This window comes from Notolepis coatsorum, assembly GCF_963971535.1.
Source record: "Notolepis coatsorum genome assembly, chromosome: 3".
In the NCBI taxonomy this organism is placed as follows: Eukaryota; Metazoa; Chordata; class Actinopteri; order Aulopiformes; family Paralepididae; genus Notolepis; species Notolepis coatsorum.
In genome coordinates this window covers 9,768,432-9,794,596 of record NC_140167.1, presented here as the reverse complement: position 1 = coordinate 9,794,596, position 26,165 = coordinate 9,768,432, and the positions used below count along the sequence as shown (strand labels likewise).

General features: G+C 44.1%; 1 protein-coding gene across 2 annotated transcripts in view; it reads left to right on the top strand.

The window, feature by feature from the left end:
* The window catches only part of shprh (SNF2 histone linker PHD RING helicase), a 53,184-nt gene that overhangs the window by 5,136 nt on the left and 21,883 nt on the right, over positions 1–26,165 (top strand). For both annotated transcript variants that reach the window (XM_084310030.1, XM_084310029.1), the window contains 15 exons: positions 68–146; positions 1,579–1,729; positions 4,885–4,990; positions 5,895–6,163; positions 6,696–7,002; positions 8,076–8,485; positions 10,436–10,687; positions 13,761–13,839; positions 15,874–16,037; positions 16,882–17,138; positions 19,706–19,827; positions 20,632–20,720; positions 22,909–23,001; positions 23,871–23,978; positions 25,980–26,122. In XM_084310030.1, the coding sequence (XP_084166156.1) occupies positions 68–146; positions 1,579–1,729; positions 4,885–4,990; positions 5,895–6,163; positions 6,696–7,002; positions 8,076–8,485; positions 10,436–10,687; positions 13,761–13,839; positions 15,874–16,037; positions 16,882–17,138; positions 19,706–19,827; positions 20,632–20,720; positions 22,909–23,001; positions 23,871–23,978; positions 25,980–26,122 (2,629 nt within the window). The remainder of the gene's footprint in view (positions 1–67; positions 147–1,578; positions 1,730–4,884; positions 4,991–5,894; positions 6,164–6,695; positions 7,003–8,075; positions 8,486–10,435; positions 10,688–13,760; positions 13,840–15,873; positions 16,038–16,881; positions 17,139–19,705; positions 19,828–20,631; positions 20,721–22,908; positions 23,002–23,870; positions 23,979–25,979; positions 26,123–26,165) is intronic.

The following is a 26,165-nucleotide window of genomic DNA, read 5'->3' as shown; positions in this document are numbered from 1 at the left end:
ATGCAGGAATTGATATTCCATTTTCATATTGGTATGTGATATTGACGTATTATTAACCTCCTCACAGAACAATCGCTGCACTTCCTGTGGAGGGAGCTGATCACTTTGTGTGGGAAGAAGTTGTTTTACAACCCTTTCAGTGGCTGGTAAGTCGAAGTTGTTTTACAACCCTTTCAGTGGCTGGTAAGTCGAAGTTGTTTTACAACCCTTCCAGTGGCTGGTAAGTCGAAGTTGTTTCACAACCCTTTCAGTGGCTGGTAAGTCGAAGTTGTTTTACAACCCTTCCAGTGGCTGGTGAGTCGCTGGCTAATGCTCTCTTGTTCTTCTTACATAATAGACTGACCTGTTTCTCGGCAGACACTTTGGTGTGTCATAGCAGGGTAAACTCAGCTGTAACTATCACATTAATAATGGGTGCCAGTGAGCCAATGAGCCATACCGGTACAATACAGGGCCTTGGTGCTGGCACACCTAAATGGAACACACCCGATAAGATAAGATAAGATATTCCTTTATTGGTCCCCTTGGGGAAATTCGGGCCTCATAGCAGCATGAGGGGGGGGGGGGGGGGGGGGGGGTACAGTATGGGCAGGGTAATAGTAGAACGATATAGGCAATAAAAATATATCTGAATTTTAAAATATAAAGAAAAAATAAACAGTGTAAACAATATTATTAACCCTGATTATAAATATAAAGTAAATAGTGTAAACAAAAGTGCAGATGAGGGTCTGTATTGGTTATATTATACATTACAATAAATATAGGCAATAAAGAATTTGAATATTTCAAACCTTTTTATTCTCGAAAAGGACAATTGAGGTCACCCTAATTTTCAATGTCGTCGAGACTTAGACATTTCAATGCATAATTATTTTTATAATAATAATAAATAATAACTATCTATATAGCACCCTTCACACATGGACCACAGCCCTAAGTGCCCCACAGCAAGTAGCACAAAATTATATATAATATAATATATATACTATGAGTAAAAGTAAACCGTATACACAAGGTGCAGTATTACACAAGGTACCCTAACTGGCCTGATACACGTTGTAATAGTTCGTGCAGATTTAGCTGGTTCTGTAGCCGTTAGTTCTCCAGCTGCTGGCAGAAGTCCAAGCCCACAATATTAACCCTTTCACTACCACACTACAGACGGTTACAACTGAGTTTCCCCCCCCCATTACGACATGTCAAAAATTTACGTTGTGGAAAAAGGTCTATTGCGTTTGTTCTACGGTTGAATGGTTATTATCTTGTATCGTGCTTTTGAATGTATCCCCGACCTATACCTACCTTCATTCATGCCATCAATGAAGGGGGCAGGAGAGGGCGGCTTTGAGGTGGGTGGGTGGGTGGGCGGGGGGATGGTTGTGGTTGCTTGTTTGACTGTTATGATCTGATCCTGCGACCATGTACTGTACATGTCTGTCTGTGTTCTTCTTGTTATGTATGTTTGCTGTGTTTTTTTTGGAGCTCCTATTTATCTGCTGTAACATTAATTGCCCAGTTTGGGACATGCTAATAAACTTGACCTTGACCTTGACCTGGCGGTGTCTCTTCCGTCAGTCTGATCCGGGAGTTCCCGTTGGCCGGCGTGCAGCGGCCCGGTGGCATCCTGGCTGATGAGATGGGTCTTGGGAAAACAGTGGAGGTTCTGGCTCTCATCCTGTTCCACCCCCGCCTGGACCTGAAGCAGGCGCCGCTCACCATGCCCGTGGTGAGGACCAACGGAGACTAGGGATGTCCGATATGATCGGCCTACCGATATTGGCATTACAATGTAATATCGGAAATTGTCGGTATCGGTTTGAAAAACTTTTTTAAATTTTATTCTTTTTATTTAACCTTTATTTACCCAGGCAAGCAAGTAAGAACAAATTCTTATTTGATTTATTGTCAAAAGTATGCATAATGTTGTGTTAATTCCACGACAAGAGATATGTAATGTTAATTACCTGAAATAATTCCGTTTTTTGGGGGGGGGGGGGGGGGAACCATGCATATATCGGTATCGGTAATTAAGAGTTGGACAATATCGGTATATCGGATATTGGTAAAAAAGCCAATATCAAACATCCCTAACAGAGACCGATGCGTTTAAGGTCCCATGTTGTGGGAGAAACACACCTTTTCTGTGCTTGTGTACATACGTTTGGTCCTCTGACGGGCCTGCACTCAACACTCAAACTGTGAAATAAGACAAGCCAGTCCGTGTTCAGAAACCGTGCCTTTAAATGCGTCGTTTGTGATGTCACGCGGAAAAAAGCTCATTGCAATGCGCGGTTCTTGACTTTGTGGGCTCATGTGAAACACGTGTGTACAAAATGGCACGCTCGCTCGTAAACGTTCTCTTTTCTACCTAAAGTTGAACCTAAAATATGTTTCTGACAGCATTTCTAGACTAAATTATTAAAATAAGTGCTTATTCCACATAATTGGACGTGATTGAAATCTTACAGCGTGCACCTTTTAAACAACGGACAGATAATTCTTCTGCAGAAGGCACATTATTAGTTGAGCTTATAGGACTAGATAGTACAATCCCTTAGATAATCAGCACTTGGTAGTGAATGGGGTAGTGGTAAAAGCTTCACTGGGGTCTTCAGGTGGGCACCCTCCTTCATTGGTGTTTCGTTGACAGGCCCATGACACCTCCGAAGGGCTCAACGGCAATACCTGGGCCCTCATTCATCAACGTGTTCTACGCACAGATCTGTGCTTACCCTGTGCGTACGATCATTTCTAAGCAAAGAGTGGGATTCATCAATTTCAACTTGAACTTGACTTCGTGCTTACATCTACGCACAGTTCAGACCTGGCGTACCTAGCGCCCAGTGGTAGAATATATTATTACAACAAGGAAATGAGCTTCTGTGCATAATAACACTGGCACGTTCTGTACGAACCGTAGTTCATTATAGTTCATTGTAAAATAGCAACAGTAGTGTAATTATGGTCAAAACCCTATAAATAGCATTTGGAATAATAGATCTTTCTCTCAGAATGAATGCAGCATGGTTTATATAGCGTTATCGGAATATACGGGGTGTAGGCTACTGACTGACTGCGCTCCGCGTAGCTTGATTGATTGATTGATTGAAAAGTTTATTAACAGATTGCAGAATGGGTACAGTACAGTACAGCTCAGTACATACAATTGTTAATTGGGGATGCAGACCAACTTTCGTCTTGTTTACATCAGGGTCCCCCATTTTCAATTCATCATAAATCATAAAGCTCAACTCGTTATTATTCTGCGCAGACCGCAGAAACACGGGAACGTTTTGATTATATTTAAAAGGCTTTACGTTAAACGAAACAAGTGGAACTTCGAAGCTGTAAGCAGAATACAAGTCATATGAATATAGTGTTCTTCCCCCTTTTTACTGTATAAGAAAGAATAGAAAACGCATTGCAATGACACTATAGTGGACAGACTATGTATATGATGGGATTCAAGTTCGCGTTTTTGTTGCTCATAGGCATGCTGTCAGAGTATGATATCTTAATCAAACATTCTAGAACATTTGTCGTCACAGATCATGTCCTAATAGAACATAGGCTATGGCATGGATCGTGATATTGTGTGGACTGTTATTATTACTGTACACCGGTACCACCCATTGTGACAACAGCCTTGTGAGTCCCGCACACAAACATGATGGAATTCAAGTTCATGTATTGAAAGGCAGGCTATCATACATGCAGTGAGATTCATTGTTCTTGTATATGCTCTCGTATTATATTGTTTATATAGGCTACCCAATACTGACATCAAAATAGATTGTAGTATGCCTCTAGAAATCATATGCAGCAGGTAGAAAATTGACGGGAGATCCATCGCGATTTGGAATAAAATTGAGGAGAACTTTAATCCCTGGGGTATTAATCAAACAACACGGGAAAAGGCAGTCATATTCCAGCGCGGTCTTTATTAGCCGACAACAAAATAGATGCATCTAAAAATCATATAGCCAATCGAACACAACTAATAAAGGCATTCATATTACAGCACGGTTATAATGACACACAACCAACGCCAAACAGTGGTCAATGAACGGTCTTTATTAGTATTTTGAGCTGTCCAGGCAGAATTGCAGCAATGGTCTTAGGGAGCCGTTGATATCTGACATCACCGTTTACGAGTCCGCCTTTTATTTATCCCACAATACGCGATAGTGTCTTCTTGGTTCGACAGCAGTGAACAATCTTCGTGGAGTTTCTCAGGGTTCCGCTCAGGTCCGTCCATTATTTCACATCCCATGGGGGGTGTTTCCTCATTTTCATGACCATATATGGATAATCATGCACGAGCATTGACGGTAGAACAAAGTGGTATTCATCAACACGGAGGACCATAGAGCCTGCGTACGCACGTGTGATGAATGCCGACTTCCCTGTGCGTACGCTAGTTCTACATTCCGTGCTTACGTGTGGAAGTAGGTCAAGTTCTACGTCCACGTTGATGAATGAGGGCCCTGGCATCCCAGGTGTGCCCCCCTCTGCTTTTAGTTCCACAATGAATACCGACTTCTGGGAGGTTGACCACAAGACCAGGTCCGGTCTGAGGTTAGTTGTAATGATCTCGGGTGGAAAGATGAGTTTCTGGTCTAAGTCAACCTGCATCCTCCAGTCCCGGGCAGTGTCCAGGAGGGTTGCTTCTACTCTTGCAGATGGCTTTGCTGGGAGCTGTCCTGCTCTTACAAAAGGGGTGGTGTTTGAGTGTCTAGGCATTGGGGGAGGGAGGGCATTGTTGGTAGTTCTCCTTCCTTCCAGGGTGATCGCCAGTTTATTCAAACCTTTTATTTAAAGCCCCGAGATGTTTGTTTTGAAACCAACTAATGGGAGCGCTCGCCCTGTGTTGTTTTAAAGGGACAATCTGTGAATTATTTCATACCACCTGTGCCACTGGAAAGGGAGGAGGAAGTCCTCCACTGCAAGTCGGAGGCTCGACCTAAAGTGAAAACATCTTACCCAGGTAAGTCCCTTACCACTTGTTTTAGCTTTTGTCTGCTCAGAAGTTATTTGAGTGGAATTGTGACCTTTTTATAAAGCTTTTACAAACGTACCTCTTCATCCTTTAAATACATTGCCACTTAGACTCAATACAGCCACACTATGATTATTGTACTGGAAATGAAAGCTATTCTATTGCACTGCACTATTGCACTATTTTATTCTGTCTATTTTATGCCAATATTATGTCTATTCTTATGATTATTGCACTGTAAATGAGATCTATTTTATTGCACTGCTGCAGTAAAGTGCAATAGTAATGTACAGGTGACCAAACTGGGTATAAAATATATAAACTTAGTACTACTAGGAGTGTAGTGCTAATCAGATGTATGTACAGAGTTGTAATATTAATAGGTACAGTGATACAGGTATAAAGACAGTATGGTAGTAGTCATATATTATTATGATTATTATTAGGGATGTCCAATATTATCGGCCTACTGATATTATCGGCCGATATTGGCATTAAAATGTAATATTGGAAATTATCGGTATCGGTTTAAAAAAAATATATATATATATATATATATATATATTTCTTTACATTTCTTTAACCTTTATTTACCCAGGCAAGCAAGTAAGAACAAATTCTAATTTTATTTATTGTCAAAAGTATGCATAATCTTGTGTTAATTCCACGACAAGAGATATGTAATGTTATGTAATGAAATTATTCCGTTTTTTTTGGGGGGGGGAAACCCCGCATATATCGGTATCGTTTGATATCGGTATCGGAAATTAAGAGTTGGACAATATCGGTATATCGGATATCGGTAAAAAAAAGCCAATATCGAACATCCCTAATTATTATTATTATTATTATGATTATTACATAACTCTTCATGTTTAACGTCCTCGCGCAGCCGTGCGCGTCATGCTGCTCACTGCGCTAAAGGAGATGCGGTCTGGGAAGGGGGCGTCGGTCAAGGCCATCTTGGGCTACATCCACAGCACGTTTCACTACGACCTGCTGAAGAACCGCTTCAGGAAGACCCTGGTCAAGCTGATGGACGAGGGCCTGGTCTGCCGGGTCAAAGGTCGCGGGATCGCCGGCTCCTTCAAGCTGGGGAAGAACTACAAAGAGACCAAGAAGACGACGACGACGACGCCGACGGGGACGCCAGTCAAGCCTGTGAGTGAACAGGACCCTCGTGTCGTCCGGGCCGTCTGGGTGTCTGACGCACACCGATTATTAACCCATTCGATATCGATTTCAATTAGGCTGGATGGTGTCAGGGGGCCGGGGGTTGGGATCCATTCACGCTCAATTCAATCAATTCAACATTTAAATGAAAATAGTTGTTTCCTTGCTTTCTGATAAGATAAGATATTCCTTTATCGATCGCCTTGGGGAAATTCGGGCATCATAGCAGCATGGGGGAGGGGGGAGGGGAGGTACAGGTATGGGCAGGGTAATAGTACAAAGACATAAATATAGGCAATAAAATGAGATCTGAATACAAAAGAATTAAATATAAAAATATAAATATAAATGACATACATTCTCATTGTCAGTAGGATGTATAGTACCCCCTTTTCATGCTTAAAGATTGAATTTGAATTTGCTGAATTGAAACTGAATTGACCTCAACCCTGCTTTGTTTTGTTACATGTTAGTTTATCGTTGTATCAATCAAAACGGATCTTATTTCCCTTTGTGTCAGAATTCCAAGAACAAAGAGAGCGGCACACCCAGGAGGACGTCTGGGAGGCGGGCCAAGGAGACGGTGGAGACGGCGGAGACTGAAGACAAACGAGAGACTTTTCCTACAGAGGACAGCCAGAGTTCTGCACACGACTACAGTCCACGGGAGGACGGGGAGACGGAGGGCGGACAGGCCGAAAGACTCGAAGAGACGCCGGACCTAGGGGAGGACACACTAGGCACCTCGCAGCATGTACCCCCCGTTTCTACGACGACGGACCCCCCGGGCGAGGACGACAAAGAGACATCGAGGACGCCCCGGGACAGTAAGTCTGCGGGGGTATTAAAAACCGGGGCAACCCGGCTGTCGGGAGATGAAATAATATTAAAGGAAAACTCCAACATTTTGGGAAATTAGCTTATTTGCCATCTACCCTGGAGTTAGACAAGAAGATACATACCTTTTTCTTCTCTGTGCATGCAGTAGGAGTAGGAAGACGTTGAGAACTAGGCTAATGGAGGAACCTACTTCCAGTGACTGACGCTAAGCTAGGCTAACGGTGCGCGTCTTCCTACTCCTACTGCATGCACAGAGAAGAAAAAAGGTATGTATCTTCTTGTCTAACTCCAGGGTAGATGGCAAATAAGCTAATTTCCCAAAATGTTGGAGTTTTCCTTTAAATATAATGAAATGTTTTTGTATTGGAGTTTTTTTTTTTTTTTGCGGGAGTACTGGGAGCTTGGTGCGTCTCTGGCGAGAGCTTGTATGGATCGAGTGAGAATTTTAATTGGCAAGTGCAGCCGCCAGTTCAGTGTCGCTATTATGTTTTTTTTCTTCTTTTTGCTAGTATGGTCGTGAAATTGGTATTCGATTTTTCTCCCAAGTTGTATATTAAAAAGGTCTTAAATTGGAACTTGTTACATAATGTAGACAGATACATGATAGTTTCTAGTGATGCACGATATAATATCGGTCGATGGCCGTTTTTTTACACATCGGTATCGGTCCGATATCAAGATAGGGCCGATATATAAAAATAATAATTATAATAATTTTTCTTTTTTTTTTAATCTTTTTTTATTCTTTTTTACATGTTTTGGCCTTAAATAGTTTCAAAATATCAGTCATTTCTGAAAATAAGTTACAAAAGTAAAAAAAAATAAAAATGCCTGTTGGAAAATTGCTCTTTATTTGATTATCATAAAAAAGTGTTTTCTATACAGAGATATCGACATCGGTAAATATCGGTATCGGCCAGAACAGCAATATTAATATCGGTCATCGTATCGGCCACAATTTTCACATCGGTGCATCACTAACCTCTGAGCAGGTCCTGCATTATTATATATTATTATACACTAATAGTTTCATCATAGAACATCTCATCTTAAATCTTAGCTACCCTGAAGTCGGAGACTCGGGTTGTGGACGGCACGGAGGATCCGCCGGCGGAAGGGGAGCGAGCGCCGCCCCCCGACGTCCCGCAGCGCGAGACCCCGACGACCCCGACAATCCCGTGGTTCGACGACACGCCGGACTACCGCTTCGAGTGCATCTGCGGCGAGCTGGGCCTCGTCGACTACAAGGCGCGCGTCCAGTGCCTCAACTGCCGGCTGTGGCAACACGCCGACTGTGTCAACTACAAGGAGGAGAGTCAGTACACCACGCCCTTCTACTGCCCCCACTGCCTGGTCGCCATGACGCCCGTGTCCACCGGCGCCACCCTCATCATCTCCCCCAGCCCCATCTGCCACCAGTGGGTGGAGGAGATCAACCGGCACATCAGCTCCTCCTCGCTGCGCGTGCTGGTAAGAGGGTGGGTGTTGGGGTGTCACTAACGTGCTGGTAAGAGGGTGGGTGTTGGGGTGTCACTAACGTGCTGGTAAGAAGGTGGGCGTTGGGGTGTCACTAACGTGCTGGTAAGAGGGTGGGTGTTGGGGTGTCACTAATGTGCTGGTAAGAGGGTGGGTGTCACTAACGTGCTGGTAAGAGGGTGGGTGTTGGGGTGTCACTAACGTGCTGGTAAGAGGGTGGGTGTCACTAACGTGCTGGTAAGAGGGTGGGTGTTGGGGTGTCACTAACGTGCTGGTAAGAGGGTGGGTGTTGGGGTGTCACTAACGTGCTGGTAAGAGGGTGGGTGTTGGGGTGTCACTAACGTGCTGGTAAGAGGGTGGGTGTTGGGGTGTCACTAACGTGCTGGTAAGAGGGTGGGTGTTGGGGTGTCACTAACGTGCTGGTAAGAGGGTGGGTGTTGGGGTGTCACTAACGTGCTGGTAAGAGGGTGGGTGTTGGGGTGTCACTAACGTGCTGGTAAGAGGGTGGGTGTTGGGGTGTCACTAACATGCTGGTAAAAGGGTGGGTGGGGTCACTAACGTGCTGGTAAGAGGGTGGGTGTTGGGGTGTCACTAATGTGCTGGTAAGAGGGTGGGTGTTGGGGTGTCACTAACGTGCTGGTAAGAGGGTGGGTGGGTGGGGTCACTAACGTGCTGGTAAGAGGGTGGGTGTTGGGGTGTCACTAACGTGCTGGTAAGAGGGTGGGTGTTGGGGTGTCACTAACATGCTGGTAAGAGGGTGGGTGTTGGGGTGTCACTAATGTGCTGGTAAGAGGGTGGGTGTTGGGGTGTCACTAACGTGCTGGTAAGAGGGTGGGTGTTGGGGTGTCACTAATGTGCTGGTAAGAGGGTGGGTGTTGGGGTGTCACTAACGTGCTGGTAAGAGGGTGGGTGTTGGGGTGTCACTAACGTGCTGGTAAGAGGGTGGGTGTTGGGGTGTCACTAACGTGCTGGTAAGAGGGTGGGTGTTGGGGTGGGTGTCACTAACATGCTGGTAAGAGGGTGGGTGTTGGGGTGTCACTAACGTGCTGGTAAGAGGGTGGGTGTTGGGGTGTCACTAACGTGCTGGTAAGAGGGTGGGTGTTGGGGTGTCACTAACGTGCTGGTAAGAGGGTGGGTGTTGGGGTGTCACTAATGTGCTGGTAAGAGGGTGGGTGTTGGGGTGTCACTAACGTGCTGGTAAGAGGGTGGGTGTTGGGGTGTCACTAACGTGCTGGTAAGAGGGTGGGTGTTGGGGTGTCACTAACGTGCTGGTAAGAGGGTGGGTGTTGGGGTGTCACTAACGTGCTGGTAAGAGGGTGGGTGGGGTCACTAACGTGCTGGTAAGAGGGTGGGTGTTGGGGTGTCACTAACGTGCTGGTAAGAGGGTGGGTGGGGTCACTAACGTGCTGGTAAGAGGGTGGGTGTTGGGGTGTCACTAACGTGCTGGTAAGAGGGTGGGTGGGGTCACTAACGTGCTGGTAAGAGGGTGGGTGGGGTCACTAACGTGCTGGTAAGAGGGTGGGTGGGTGGGGTCACTAACGTGCTGGTAAGAGGGTGGGTGGGTGTCACTAATTATTGTGATGTCCAGTATATTATTGTGTTTGTTACATGCTAATAGCTGCATAGCACTTGAAACTAGGGGTGTAAAGGTACACGTATCCGTACCGAACGGATAAAACAAACAAAACACAATAAAATAATAACCAAACATACCATGGTAAAAATAAAAGTAGCCAAAACGTTGAAAATAGCTTAGACCTTTTATATATATATATATTTTTTTTGTACATTGAAATTCGAACTTGTCTACAATTCTGCAACGAATATCGAATTAGATTTTTTGTTAAAGTGACCACCCTATAAGCTTGTCATACGGCGGTGAGGTGAGTGAGGTCGGACCTGTCGTTCACCCTGAGCTGTGGGCTCCTGCGCTGCTTCTGCCAGGTCTACCACGGCGTGAAGAAGCACGGCTTCATCCAGCCCCACGCGCTGGCGCAGCAGGACGTGGTCATCACCACCTACGACGTGCTGCGCTCCGAGCTCAACTACGTGGACATCCCCCACAGCAGCGGCAAGGACGCCCGGCGCTTCCGCAACCAGAAGCGCTACATGGCGGTGCCGAGCCCCCTGGTGGCCGTGGAGTGGTGGCGCATCTGCCTGGACGAGGCTCAGATGGTGGAGTCGACCACCGCCAAGGTGAGGAGGAGGGGCGGTTATACTGGGGGCTACACGGATACTAGTACCAGGGCTATGACAACGCGCCAGCGCCACCATGTGTTTAAAAATTATATAACATTTATTTGTAACTTAACCTTTGCTATGGAAAATGTTAAAGGACAAAAGATGAGCCGTTTGTATAAATCATTCTGAGTCGTTATTAAAAATAGAAAACATCGTTTATTTCATCTGTGGCCACAAATGAAAGTTCAGTTTACAATCAGAGACCTCATGTTCGCACATAAGAGTCTGACCAGCAAAGTGACCAAGAGGTCTGGGCAGAACGTACATTAATACACAGAAATAGACGTAACATTAGAACAGATATGACTGAAAGTATAAAATGGCCCAGTTAGGAGAATCAACCTTGGCTAGGCGGTGATGTTCACAATGTTCCTAACTGGAATGTTAAACGACCTTAAAAGATTAGGTCAAAAGTCATCCTCTCTCTGGAGTCCGGAGTCCTTAAAGGAACAGTCGAATATGTATGATATTTCAACACAGATCTATAATGACATGATGATATTTTCTATGACACCTTTTGTTTGCTTGAAATTATACTTATAAGTTGCAAGAAATTACAGCAAATGGATTTCTTTATTGCAAATGAATTTGCCTCCCTGATGGTGGGTGGTGGGCACACCGGCACAGCCCCCCTCCAGACCACCCCCTAGTTGAGACTCAGCGCCATCTTGTTTGAACATCCTGGGGAAAGCCCTGTGTATCGGAAGGATATGGAACTGATGCCAGACACACACAAAAAACAGTAAATATGATTTCTGAGAATTTCCCCAGGAGATCTTTCTCTTTTAAATCAGGTGCCTAATTTTGGTGCATCCTGATGGCTCACCATTCTAAGGTGCATACCATGTAATCACAATGTCTTAGCTCTTAGGTTTGAATTTGGCCTGAGACCTAAGAGGTATGTCCCCCCCCCCCCCCCCCCCACCTCTCTCGCTCCCTGATGTCCTGTTACTCACCGTCCAGAAATGCCCTAAAAAAGGTTGGCCCTCATTTTGTAATAGTGGGCAAGGAAGCCAGTGATGCCATTTCTTTGTAGGCGGTTCCCCAAAAGGTATTCATACATAGGGTGCTGTCTGTGCTCGTGTGTCTTGTATGTTCCTTTATGCTGCTTCCTTGTAATTAGGGATGTCCGATATTATCGGCCTACCGATATTATCGGCCGATATTGGCATTAAAATGTGATATCGGAAAATATCGGTATCTGTTTAAAAAAAATTAAATACATTTTTTTACATTTCTATAACCTTTATTTACCCAGGCAAGCAAGTAAGAACAAATTCTGATCTTATTTATTGTCAAAAGTATGCATAATGTTGTGTTAATTCCACAACAAGAGATATGTAATGTTAATTACCTGAAATTATTCAGTTTTTTGGGGGGGGGGGGGGGGGGGGGACCCTGCATATATCGGTATCGGTTGATATCGGTATCGGAAATTAAGAGTTGGACAATATCGGTGTATCGGTAAAAAAGCCAATATCGGGCATCCCTACTTGTAATGCTTTGTCAATGTTTGCATGGTTGCAACAAGCCAAGGTCACAATGTACGTTTGTTGTGGACCCCAGGAACAATAGCTACTGCAATGCTGTAACTAATTGGAGATCCTAATAAACTTTAACTAAACCTGCCCAAGGACTACAGATGCAAATGAGCCTGTATGTCTAAATCTGGCACATTTACACGGTGCATCTAAGTTTCTATGTTTATTCATGTGCACTATCCCCGTTTTAATAACGAACCTAAACACTGGCTATTTAAAAATAAACATGGGCATAGCATAGATTGGGCACAGGTTTGCACCACACTTGCATCGTTAAATTCAGCAAGTTAAATTCCACCCTTTACCTTATTAAATGTTAAAGGTTATTAAAGGTTATTAAATGATGGCAGGGACACACACTACTCCGGGCCATAGGGACCATGCACACGGGTACAAGGGCCAAGGTGGTAACCCCAGACGGCAACAGTGAAGAATTTGACATACTGGCTGGAGTGATGCAAGGGGACACCCTTGCCCCCTTCCTTTTTGTCATAGTCCTCGACTATGTGCTCAGGAAGGCCATCAATGGACGGGAGCAGGAACTTGGTCTCACAATAACCCCAAGGAGATCGAGACGACACCCCGCCATAGTCTTAACAGACCTTGACTACGCGGGCGACATCAGCCTGCTCTCTGACCACGTGGAGCAGGCACAGGAACTCCTGTGCAGAGTGGCGACGGAGTGCGCCAAGGTTGGCCTTAGGCTAAATGCCAAGAAAACCGAGGTCATAATGTATAACATCCCTCCCGGATCATCCACCTCTAAGGACAACAGGAGGCTCTGCTCTAAAGGAAGTCGGTGATTTCAAATACCTGGGCTCGTGGGTCAACTCGTCCGAGCAGGACCTTAAAGGGAGGAAGGCGCTTGCGTGGAGGGCTCTGAACGGCATGACCAGTGTGTGGAAATCCAACCTCCCCCGTCAAATCAAGCTCAACTTCTTTCACGCAACAGTTGAGTCTGTCCTTTTGTATGGCAGTGAATGCTGGACCTTGAAGCCCACCCTGCAGAAGTCCTTGGATGGGTGCTACACCAGAATGATGCGTGTGGTGCTCAACATCAACGGGGATGAGCATGTCACTAATGCAAACTTGTATGGGGGGGTGCTAAAGGTGAGCGATAAAGTGGCAGTCAGGAGAATGAGGCTGACAGGTCACTGCCAGAGACACCATGAGCTGCCAACCAGCAAACTTGTGCTGTGGGAACCAACACACGGGCATCGATCACGAGGACGTCCCACGTTAACCTACGTGGACGACGTACTCAGGAGAGATGCGGGAACAGAATGCACCGGCGAGCTAGCCAGATGCATGGAGGATCGGGATGACTGGAAGCACCGATGGAGGGCCCGTCCGAGGACGACCTAGAGATAGATAGGGACACACCCTACATATTAAATGATGGAAGGGACACCCTACCTATTAAATGATGGAAGGGACACCCTACCTATTAAATGATGGAAGGGACACTGTGTCTCTTTCCCTCCCAGGCTGCAGAGATGGCTCTACGTCTGGCCTCCGTCAACCGCTGGTGCGTGAGCGGGACCCCCGTCCAGAGGGGCCTGGAGGGTGAGTGTCCTCTACCACCACATGACGCATAACATGAAGATCACCTCCTGCATGGAGTGAGTGAGTGAGTGAGTGAGTGAGTGAGTGAGTGAGTGAGTGAGTGAGTGAGTGTCCTCTACCATCACATGACACATAACATTAGGGCTGTAGCGAATAGTTCGAAGCTTCGAAGCTTCATTCATAACGTTGACATTAGAATTCTAAATCAACATAAAAAAATTAAATAAAATAATTATTATAAACAAAACATTTTTTTTTTATAGTTTTTTATGTGTCTATTCATTCGGTTTAAACCAATGGGTTTTTTCTTCACAGTTGCAGATAAAGATTAGGCTACACTAATATTATAGTATTATAGTATATGACTCATCGTAAATTTTTTATATTTATCATAAATGATGCATTGTAGCCTATCTGCATCCGCTTGGCGCTCCATCAAGACGTCACCATCACTTTCATACCAACCGTGCCCTTATTGGATTATTCATGTTGACGAAACTGACGAGTTATATTCATTAAATAAAGTTGATTTAATAATAAAAAAACCCAAATTTAATCACTTTATCCAAATCGAGGATTTTGTTTGAGGATATTTATTTTTTTAATAATTAAGTCATCAAATATGACGACAGACATTCGAAGCTTCATTCGAAAACTTCAATAGAAGCTTTGAACGTAAAAGAAAATGACATTCGGTGCAGCCCTGCGTGAAGATCACCTCCTGCACAAAGCAACGCTACGCTGCCGGAGAGACGCTTCTGACATCAGACTAATTAGCCTCTCTTTGGATCTTTTGAACAATCATCAAAGCCTCCTAATGAAGTTGAGGAAACTCCTGATTAAAGGGATTAAAATGTCTCTTCCAAAGGGATGGTCTATGCGTGGGTACACACTCACACACTCACTGACTCACACACTCACTGACTCACACACACACACACACACACACACACACACACACACACACACACACACACACACACACACACACACACACACACACACTTTTAATTTGATTTCAAACCTTTATTTCAACTCGTAAGACAGTGAGGTTACCCTCATTTACAGCGACGAGGAGATTACAAAACAAGATGCAGTTTATCAGCAATTTCATACATGTATGAGATTACTGAAAGCTTGCGGTCGGAGATCCTACTTTTATATGCAGCAAAAGAAGGAAGAACCTTCAGCTTCAGAGTCAGTCGGAGGACATTCCAGGTGTTGAAAGCATCAACATCTTAGTTCAGAGCAACACACACACAGACAGACAGACAGACAGACAGACAGACAGACAGACAGACAGACAGACAGACAGACAGACAGACAGACAGACAGACAGACAGACAGACAGACAGACAGACAGACAGACAGACAGACAGACAGACAGACAGACAGAGACAGACACACACATGAGCCTACGGATTTCCCAGCACTTGAGAGTACCCCCCCCCCCCTTTTTTTTTTTTTACAATATAGAATATCCTGAATTTTCCCAAGGGGATCAATAAAGGAATGTCTTATCTTATTTTGAATATAATGTGTTCTGTTTAGGGATGTCCGATATTATCGGCCGATATTGGCATTAAAATGTGATATCGGAAAATATCGGTATCGGTTTTCAAATTCTTTTTTTTATTTTTATTTTTTTTTTACATTTCTATAACTTTTATTTACCCAGGCAAGCAAGTAAGAACAAATTCTGATTTTATTTATTGTCAAAAGTACAATTTAATTGTTAACAATTAAACAATTAACAATTGTTAATTCCACAACAAGAGATATGTAATGTTAATTACCTGAAATTATTCAGTTTTTTGGGGGGGAAACCCTGCATATATCGGTATCGGTTGATATCGGTATAAGAAATTAAGAGTTGGACAATATCGGTATATCGGTATCGGTAAAAAAGCCAATATCGAGCATCCCTAGTTCTGTTGGTTATATATATTTGTGAGATGTGTGAAGTTTTATGATATTGTCCAGATGTGTGTTTCTGAATGGGTTGATCTAAAGTGCCGTGTCTGTCTGGGTCAGATCTGTACGGCCTGGTGCTCTTCCTGGGCGTCGACCCCTACTGGGTGAAGCACTGGTGGGACCAGCTGCTCTATCGCCCCTATCGCCGTGGAAACACGGAGCCTCTCTACAGCCTGATCGGCCACATACTGTGGCGCTCGGCTAAAAAAGACGTCATCGATCAGGTAGGTTTGATGTTAATTGTTCTGTGTGAATTATGGAACTATGGAATTATATTATAGAAAGAAAGAAAAAAATAACTTGACGCTATCATTTGAAGGTATCATCATCTACATAACAATCAACATCTACATAACAATCTACATAACAATCTACATCTACATAACAATCTATCTACATAACAACTACATCTACATAACAATCTACATAACAATCTACATCTACATAACAATCTATCTACATAACAACTACATCTACATAACAATATACATAACAATATACATCTACATAACAATCTACATCTACATAACAATCTATCTACATAACAACTACATCTACATAACAATATACATAACAATATACATCTACATAACAATCTACATCTACATAACAATCTACATAACATATACATCTACATAACAATATACATCTACATAACAATATACATAACAATATACATCTACATAACAATATACATAACAATATACATCTACATAACAATCTACATAACATATACATCTACATAACAATCTACATCTACATAACAATCTACATAACAATATACATCTACATAATCTACATAACAATATACATCTACATAACAATCTACATAACATGTACATCTACATAACAATATACATCTACATAACAATCTACATAACAATATACATCTACATAACAATCTACATAACAATCTACATCTACATAACAATATACATCTACATAACAATCTACATAACAATCTACATCTACATAACAATATACATCTACATAACAATCTACATAACAATCTACATCTACATAACAATCCACTGGCTCCGCTCCTCTTGACGATCTCTTCTCCCCCAGATCCAGATCCCCCCTCAGACCGAGGAGGTCCACTGGCTCCGCTTCTCGCCCGTGGAGGGTCACTTCTACCACCGGCAGCACGAGGTCTGCTCCCGGGACGCCCTGCACAAGCTCCGGAAGATCTCCGACTGGAGCCTGAAGCTGGGGAGCCTGGACCGCCGCACGGTCCACAACATCCTGTACCCGCTGCTGAGGCTGCGGCAGGCCTGCTGCCACCCCCAGGCCGTCAGGGGGGAGTTCCTGCCTCTGCAGAAGAGGTGGATATTGGGGCTGTCGCATTATCTTTCGAATTTCGAATTTAATTTCGTATTTACATAAAAACAAGAGATTCGAACTTGAAGGGAGAAATTCGAATTTGAAATATTTTTTTAATAATAATTTAAAAAATTATTAAAATAAAGAGAAAAAGAAACTATTTGGTCAGGTCATATAGGTGAGACTGTGCTGAAAATAATGAATACCATGGTAAAAAAAAGTTGCCAACTTTTGAAAATAAGCTTAGACTAAATTTTTTTTTTATTCTTTCTTAAATTTGTTTACACTGAAATTCGAATTCAAACTTGTCTACAATTCTGCAACGAATTTCAAATTAGATTTTTTGTTAAAGTGACAGCCCTGGTAGATATATATATATACAAGCCTGGTGGTCCCCAGGGCACTGATACCTTTCATTAACCCTCTGAGGCCGGCTGCCACGCCCAGGTGGTCAGGGGGGAGTTCCTAATCCCATGCAGTTTTGGGTAAAAACCATGCAGCTTTTTGCATGCGGTGCAAATGTGTTATTTTCACCTATTCCCAAAAAAAGGTGGGGTGGGGGGAAACTGTACATTGGAGGGGGTTGGGTTTGGACATTTAAAGGGGCCAGTTTCGGATTGCAGTTTCGTAGGTGCTCTTTTAGAGAGGTTTTGAAGGTGGGTAGGGTAGTGATTCACATTCCTTTACAGCTGTGGGTAGGGCGTTCCACATTGTTGTTGCATAGTTAAGAAACGTGTTTAGTCCCTTGTTTGAGCAGAATCTGGGTTTAACATGATTTGTGGAGCTCCCTCTGGTGTTGTGGTCGTGGTATTCACTGACCTTTGGGAAGTATTTTGACATGTACATGGGTACCTTAGTGGTGTAGTGTAGTCTTGTAGACCAGGCCCATTGCAAGTTGCTGTACTCTGTCGTCTACTCTAAAGCCATCCTAGGTTGTCAAAGTTGGCTGGGGTGAGGTGGGTTCTAGGAGTAAGGTCAAGCAGTAGTCTGACTAGCTTGTTTTGAGATGTTTGTAATTTTGTTTTTAGCGCCTTTGAGGTGCTTTGGTACCATGAGGTGCAAGCATAGTCGTAGTACCCCTGAATGAGTGCTCCTGCCAGAGTCTTCAGGGTATTCTTGTTTACCAGAGAGGAGATCCGGTACAAGAATCTAGTTTTGTTGGTTGACTTTTTTTTATTACATTGGATGCCATTTTGTCACAGGAAAGATTTGCCTCTAGGATGGAACCCAGGTAGGTAATTTCATCTTTCCTTGTGACAATGTTGTCACCCACTGTAACTAAGAAGCCGTCGGTCTTGCTGAGTTTGTTATTTGAACCGAAGAGAATGGACTCTGTTTTACCCAGGTGTAATGATAGTTTGTTATCAGCGAGCCATATGCAGATTCTGCCTAGTTCCGAGCTGAGGGCTTTTTCAACCTGTAACTTGTCCCTGTCAGAGACCAGCAGGGCTGAGTCGTCCGCGAACAGGAACAAGTTGCAGTCACAAGCTGACGACATGTCATTTGCATAAATTAGGAACAGTAACGGTCCTAGTATGCTTCCTTGTGGAACACCACAGCTCACTGGGAGGGGGGGGGGGGATAGGGTACCGTTTACCTCCACCATCTGTTCTCTCCCCTGGATTGCATCCAGCTCACTGATAAGACTATCAAAACCAATTGCCTTTAGCTTGTCAATCAGAATGGAGTGATTGACAGTGTCGAAGGCCTTTTGTAGGTCCAGCATGACCATGCCGCAGTATTTGCCCGCGTCCACCTCTTGTTTGATGTGGTCGTTCAAATAGAGAAGGCATGTGTCAGTGGAGTGGGATGTTCTGAAGCCAGATTGGAATTCGTAGATTCGATTTTTTTCCGCAACGTACTTTTCGACCTGTTCGTAAACTATTTTCTCCATGACTTTCGAGATGGAGGTAAGAATAGAAACAGGGCGGTAGTTGCCTGGGTCCAATTTGCTGCCCTTTTTGTGCAGGGGGGGTCACTCTCGCAATTTTGAAGTCTTTGGGTACGTGTCCCTGTTTTATAGAGAGGTTTATTATGTGTGTGATGACTGGGGCTCATGTGGATCCAAGGAGCTAAACTGTCGATGATGTTAGTCCCCATTGTAGCCATTTCACTGTAGTGACACCATTTCAAAATGTTTTTACCTCACTATGTAAAATGTATAATAGATGTCCCCCCCCTCCCCCCTGAAAAAAAAGAAAAGGAAAAAGACCAAATTGGGTCTATGGTGGGTGGGTCTGTAAGAGTTAAGGTGCCTGTAGAATAAAAGAAAGGAGCTTGTTTGTTTCTGAAGGCAGCTGTGTCGGCTAATTAACGACCAGGCCTAGTTTGAACACAGAGCATTAGACAGGATTAGTGACGCTGCACCACAATGACCCGCGGGCGCTTAACGCACAGCGCGCATAGTGTTCTACCTAAACATGACCCCCTTCCCGTGTACGTTTCAACCAAAGGGGCTGCTTAAGTGGGTCCGTCTCTCTCACTCTCCCCCTCTCTCTCTCTCTCTCTCTGTCTCTCTCTCTCTCCGTCTCTCCCTCTCTCTCCCTCTCTCCCTCTCCCTCCCCGGCAGTGCCATGACGATGGAGGAGCTCCTGAAGTCCTTGCAGAAGAAATGCAGAGTGGAGTGTGAGGAGGCTCACAGGCAGCTGGTGTGCGCCCTCAACGGCCTGGCCGGGATCCACATCATCAGAGGTGCAGAGCTGCTGCTGCTGCTGCTGCTGCGTCCAGCGCTCCTCTCTCTGCCGGCGCTCTGAGGTCTCTCTCTTTCCCACGGGAAACCAGCCCGGAGTGAGCGGCGAGAGGAGGGCGGTCGCACATGCACACACGCACGTACATACACACGCATGCACGCACACACACATACACACACAGTAAGGCTGAGCCCGAATGTTCGAACGTTCGTTCGTTACGTTGGCATTCAAATTCTAAATAAAAATTTGAATACTTTTTTTTAAATAATTTCTTCTTTTTTTTTTATATATTTTTTTATGTGTCTATTCATTCTGTTTAAACCAATGGGGGTTTTCTTCACAGTTGCAGATACAGATTAGGCTACACTAATATTATAGTATTAAAAAAAACTGCTGAGTTATATTCATTAAAGAAAGTTGATTTAATAAAAAAGAGACTAATTTAATCAGATTAATCACTATTCAAATTGAGGATTTAGTTTGAGAAAAAAAAGGATTTTTTTTTATTTTAAATTTTTTTAAATTAAAAACGAAGGTTCGAACGTTCGTTCGGAAAAACCCTGACGAAGTTCGAATCCCAAAAACAGGCTTCAGGGACAGCCTTAACACACAGACGCACGCACAAACACATACACATACACAGAAACACACACACAGACAGACATACACATATAAACACACAACTCGACAGTGTTCTCTCGGCACCCCGGATGCTTGCTTCCGTACTCATTAACACTGCATGCTACGCGGCTGTGTCTCGGGGAGCGTCGCTAACGATGTTTCTGCCTTTTGACGCCCCTCGTAGATGAGTTCCTGGGAGCGGTGGAGATGTACCGGGAGGTGCTCCGCTCGTCGGAGGAGCACAGAGGCAGGCTGAAGACGGACTCCTTACAGGTACGCAGACCCCGCGTCTCCCGTTCGTCGTTGCTCCCCTTTGCGTAATTCACTCACAGCTCGGGCTGTCGTTGTTTTTTAGAGACATGATCATAATCGGGTCTTTATGTACACGAGTCTCCCGAACAATTTAAAACCAAGCGCGAGTCGATCAGAGCTTCCTACGCTGAGATATGGTCACTTTTCCGCACCTACCCTTACCAATAAATGCGTCAGGCCTCCTCGGATTCCCGGAGTTATGCGGTGCGCGAATAATACACACAAACACACACACACACACACACATACACACTCGGACTCCTTACAGGTACGCAGACGCGTCCCCATTCATGTGTCTCCCGTTCGTCTCGGATTAACATATAGACGAGTAACGGCCCTTTCTTAGTTGAGCTGCGGACTGAGCTGGACTGAGAGACTATAGCTGCACCTCGGCAGATGTCTGCATAGGCACGTCCGCACACCACACAAAATCTCTGTCCGCACAGACCTAGCTTGTTTGCCTACTAAATGGTAAATGGCTGCATTTATATAGCGCTTTTATCCAAAGCTGCTTTACAATTTTGACCCATTCACTCACACATTCACACACCGACGGCGGAGGCGACCATGTAAGGTGCCCCAACCTGCTCATCGAGAGCAATTAGGGGTTAAGTGTCTTCGCTCAAGGACACTTCGACATGCTGCCCGGGAGGAGCGGGAATCGAACCGGGAACCTCCGGATTACCAGACGACTGCTCTACCTCCCGAGCCACTAGCATATCAGTGTCAATACAACATGTGACATACGCTCGGAGCACGAAAGGCAATGGACTGTCGGTCCCAGTACAGTACTTTGACACATCGCTCCTTAAATTCAGAGCCACGCCCATATGACCAAATTAGGCCGTTCCGTGCCCGCGCTTTAGTCAATGGGAGAACGGGGACATTTGCTAACGCTGAAACTATATCTTAAATTATGGCTATGGGTCTAATACAGCTATCGCTTATCAATGACTTGCTTGCAGTCAACATGTACGAAACGGATTGGTTTTCATTGGTACATTTCCGTTTTATACCGTCTCGAATACGAGTATAGTTTTGGAGATTTCTAGTAATTCCAGAGAAATCCGTGATAATAGCTCTTTAGTGGAATACACAAAACACGTTGTCATTTTTCGGCTGATTTATGAATTGTTTTCAAATAAACGCTAGATTATCGATAGTATATGTGTCCTTATGCACGCTAAAGAAGCGGGCTGAAAAATCGATTATCCATGACTTGGTCAGCGCTAACGTCACGCACACACATACACACACACGCTCCGATGGCGGAGAAAAAAACATCTGATTAACCCAATACTGTTAAAATAGAGTCCTTACCTCACATCAGATGTTCTGCAAAAAGATTAATCCAATTCCTGATCGCCATTCCAAATATTGATCGTGTTTATTGATCCAACGTTATAGTCCAAAACACATAATCGACCCTGCTCCCAGCCTCGCCAGTGAATGTGGTAACACGATACTGCTTGCCCGAGAAGGGAAACCCCGGACCGGAGTTTTTTTTTCTGATGCACATGCCCACCAAATCCAATCCAATTATGTGCAATACCATCCGGGAGATGATAGGTGGCGGTATTTGCCCTTTGCGAGCTCAGACCCATTCCCAATGATAACGTCAGGTTGGATGGATGAAAAATGAATGGATATTGCTAATAAAAGAAATAACGATTAAAACCAGAGTATACTCGTGATTGGCACGGAACGCATGGCGAGTTAACCCGACTAATCGCGTGGTTGGCCCGGAATTAGTTAAACATGTTTCATACTTCTTGCTAGGGATGGGCAAGACTCACAACATTGCTGTTCGATAGTCACTGGGAACTATTCGATAGTCACTGGGAACTATTCGATAGTCATTGGGAACTCTTTGATAGTCACTGGGAACTATTTGACTACTAATCGAAAATCGCCAGGACTGCATTTTATCCAAGGTGCTTTATGCCTCACATTCACCCATTTGCTCACACATTCGCGAACCTGCTCATCGGGAGCAGTTAGGGGTTGAGTGTCTTGCTCAAGGACGCTTTGAGATGCTGCCGGGAGGAGCCAGAATCGAGCCGGGAACCTTCTGATTACCAGACGAGCGCTCTACCTCCTGAGCCACAGTCGCGCCGTGTAACCGTGGTCACTGTCTTTCTTAAAACAGAGGCTACACGCCACCCACAATCTGATGGAACTGCTGAGTGCAAAGCACCCTGGGATACCTCCCACCCTCAGAGATGACCGGCTGAGTGACGAGGTGAGTCGGCGTGAATCAAGTTTATTCAAAACGTTATATTATATATAATTATATATATATTTTTTTATTAATAAAAATGTGATCTCGATTATTGCCTATATTTATTGTAACTTATAATATAACCAATAATACAACACCCTCATCTGCACCTTTGTTTACACTGTTTATTTTTCTCATATTTCCATATTCCGAGTTAATTATAATTGTTTACACTGTTTATTTTTTCTCATATTTTTATATTCAGATCAAATTTGATTGCCGATATTTATGTCTTCCTACTATTACCCTGCCCATCCATACCTGTACCTCCCCTCCCCCATGCTGCTATGGCGCCCGAATTTCCCAAAGGAGATCAATAAAGGAATATCTTATCTTTTCTTATCTCCTCTCCTCTCCTCTCCTCTCCTCTCCTCTCCTCTCCTCTCCTCTCCTCTCCTCTCCTCTCCTCTCCTCTCCTCCCCTCTCCTCTCCTCTCCTCTCCTCTCCTCTCCTCTCCTCTCCTCTCCTCTCCTCTCCTCTCCTCTCCTCTTCTCTTCTCCTTTCTCATCTCATCTCATCTCATCTCATCTCATCTCATCTCCTCTCCTCTCCTCTCCTCTCCTCTCCTCTCCTCTCCTCTCCTCTCCTCTCCTCTCCTCTCCTCTCCTCTCCTCTCCTCTCCTCTCTTCTCTTCTCTTCTCTTCTCTTCTCTTCTCTTCTCTTCTCTTCTCTTCTCTTCTCTTCTCTTCTCTTCTCTTCTCTTCTCTTCTCTTCTCTTCTCTTCTCTTCTCTTCTCTTCTCTTCTCTTCTCTTCTCTTCTCTTCTCTTCTCTTCTCTTCTCTTCTCTCCTCTCCTCTCCTCTCCTCTCCTCTCCTCTCCTCTCCTGTCAGGCAGAGCAGCTGAGACAGCACTACATGACCAAGTACGACTCTGAGGTGTCTGACGCCCACCAGGCCCTGCAGCCTGTGCTGCAGAACATCAGAGACCTGAAGCGCAAAGTAAGATCCTCCTCGAAACATCTTTACTGTGTTATTTGTGAAGCCATGGTATTGATCTTTGCAATGAAGACGTCACCTTCTTCACCTGTGTAGTCTGTGCTGTTGAAACAGGAAGTGTTGTTGATGGTGTTTTTGACAGTTTTTGACGGTGTTGTTGACTGTTGTTGACGGTGTTGTTGACAAACTTGACAGTGTTGTTGGCGGTGTTGTTGACAGTGTTGTTGACGGTGTTGTTGACGGTGTTGTTGATGGTGTTGTTGACGGCATTGTTGACAGTGTTGTTGACGGTGTTGTTGATGGTGTTGTTGACGATGTTGTTGACTGGAGATGTTTGTCACACCGTACAGCACTTGAACACCTTGTGTCTTTTTAAAATGTATTTTAAAATGTATTTTTTATTAAAAACAATGCTGTTTTATTTTGCACAAAATCTCACACTAACATTCATTTATAGTTTATTGAGAGTAAATTAGTTTGAATATGGCCATCAGTGATGTCATCGGGGGACATTGAATCCTTGTGTTGTGTTCATTACAACTCGATGAAGTGATGTAGATGGAATAATAGCAATACCTTGTCTTTTAGGGACTGCTGCCTTGTCATTTCATTGAGCTGTAATTAACACAAGCATTCGATGTCCCCAATGACATCACTGGTGGCCATATTCAAACATAATTCATACTCTCAATAACTGTCAAACTAAATGAACGTGTGCAAAACTGCTTAGGGCTTTTGGATGTGTGTGAGATTATGTGCAAAATAAATCAGCATAGTTTTTTTGGTGAAGCGCCCCTTTAATTAATCAAAGTTCTGGAGCGTCCACAGAACTGAGACCACCGGCCAGAACTTGATTAATTAATAAATAAATAAAATGTAAAGACGCATTGTCTTTTTAACACATTCCCTGCCACGTAATTTGAGCATCTTATACCACTCTCTGCCAGCACTGTAAGCCTATGGAGATGTTCACCTTCTTTGCAGGGCTATAACTTTTTAAATTGTATTGCTAAATTGACATTACTATGGCCCATTCAACATCGATTATCTATCGTTCAGGATGTAGGAACGTTTAACTTTTTCATTGATAGATTCATACGAAAATACCGTCTAGAATATAAATATGTTTTTATCATTTTCTGCAGTAATTCCTAGAACGTGAGATATAGGCATAAACGCATATATAGATTATCAAATGTCGTTTGTTGGCGATACACGCTATATTAAAAATTTCAACTGTACATGATCCTAAACGTTATGACTGATCATGTGCGGATGAACGGGGGGGGGGGGTCGTTTATAATTCCGTGATCGTCAGTAAATGCTTTATGTAGTATGGGTGATATATTGAGCAGAGCAGTTTGCATGGATAATAATAAACAAACGCGCTGAAAATGACGTTACCGTTCGACGATGAGACTGGAGGAAAAAGATTCCACTTATTTGACGCGATCTCCTAAATCCATTTCCGGTTTGTATAATCATAAACAACGGCCAAATCGTATCGATTATTGTGTTATGGCAGCGATCGCTACACACGGACGTGTGTATATAGTCCCGCAACAATATGCGAGTGCCGGACGCATTTCCAAGACGCACCGAGATCGACTCGTCCATTTCCGGTTTGGCAACTCGCCGATCATCCACCAGGGGGCAGTATTGAAGCGTTGCAGAGTTGTGCATGCTCCCACTGCATCAGACGAGGCTCCGTGAGGGAATTATGAATAACATGGCGAAAAAATGAAATATGATCTCAATAACGTTGTACGCCGTGGATTGGCAGAATTCGCATGAACTTGAAACACGTTGTAAGCCGTTTCCGGCGTGGGATGTGTTAAAGAGCATACAACATTTTTCAAAATAAATGTGAAATCGGTTACTAGTGAGCCCAAACCTTCTACCTGCTTAATTTATTGTTGAAACGTGATACATGGATACAACTTTATTTATCTGTATAAGCCGGTGATCGTTTGACAGTAGCTGCTCTGGTCTGGTTTCTCTCAGGTCAACCTGCGCTCCCCCTGGTGGCTAGACGTCGTCCAGAGAGCCATCCAGTGCTCCATCGACGACGACCTGGTGTCTCGTCTCCACAACGAGCTGACCACCAGCTACAAGCAGCCGGCCCACAAGCTCTCCATGGCTGACAAGTAACGTCTCTTTTTACAATACATTCACATTTTACATTTAGTC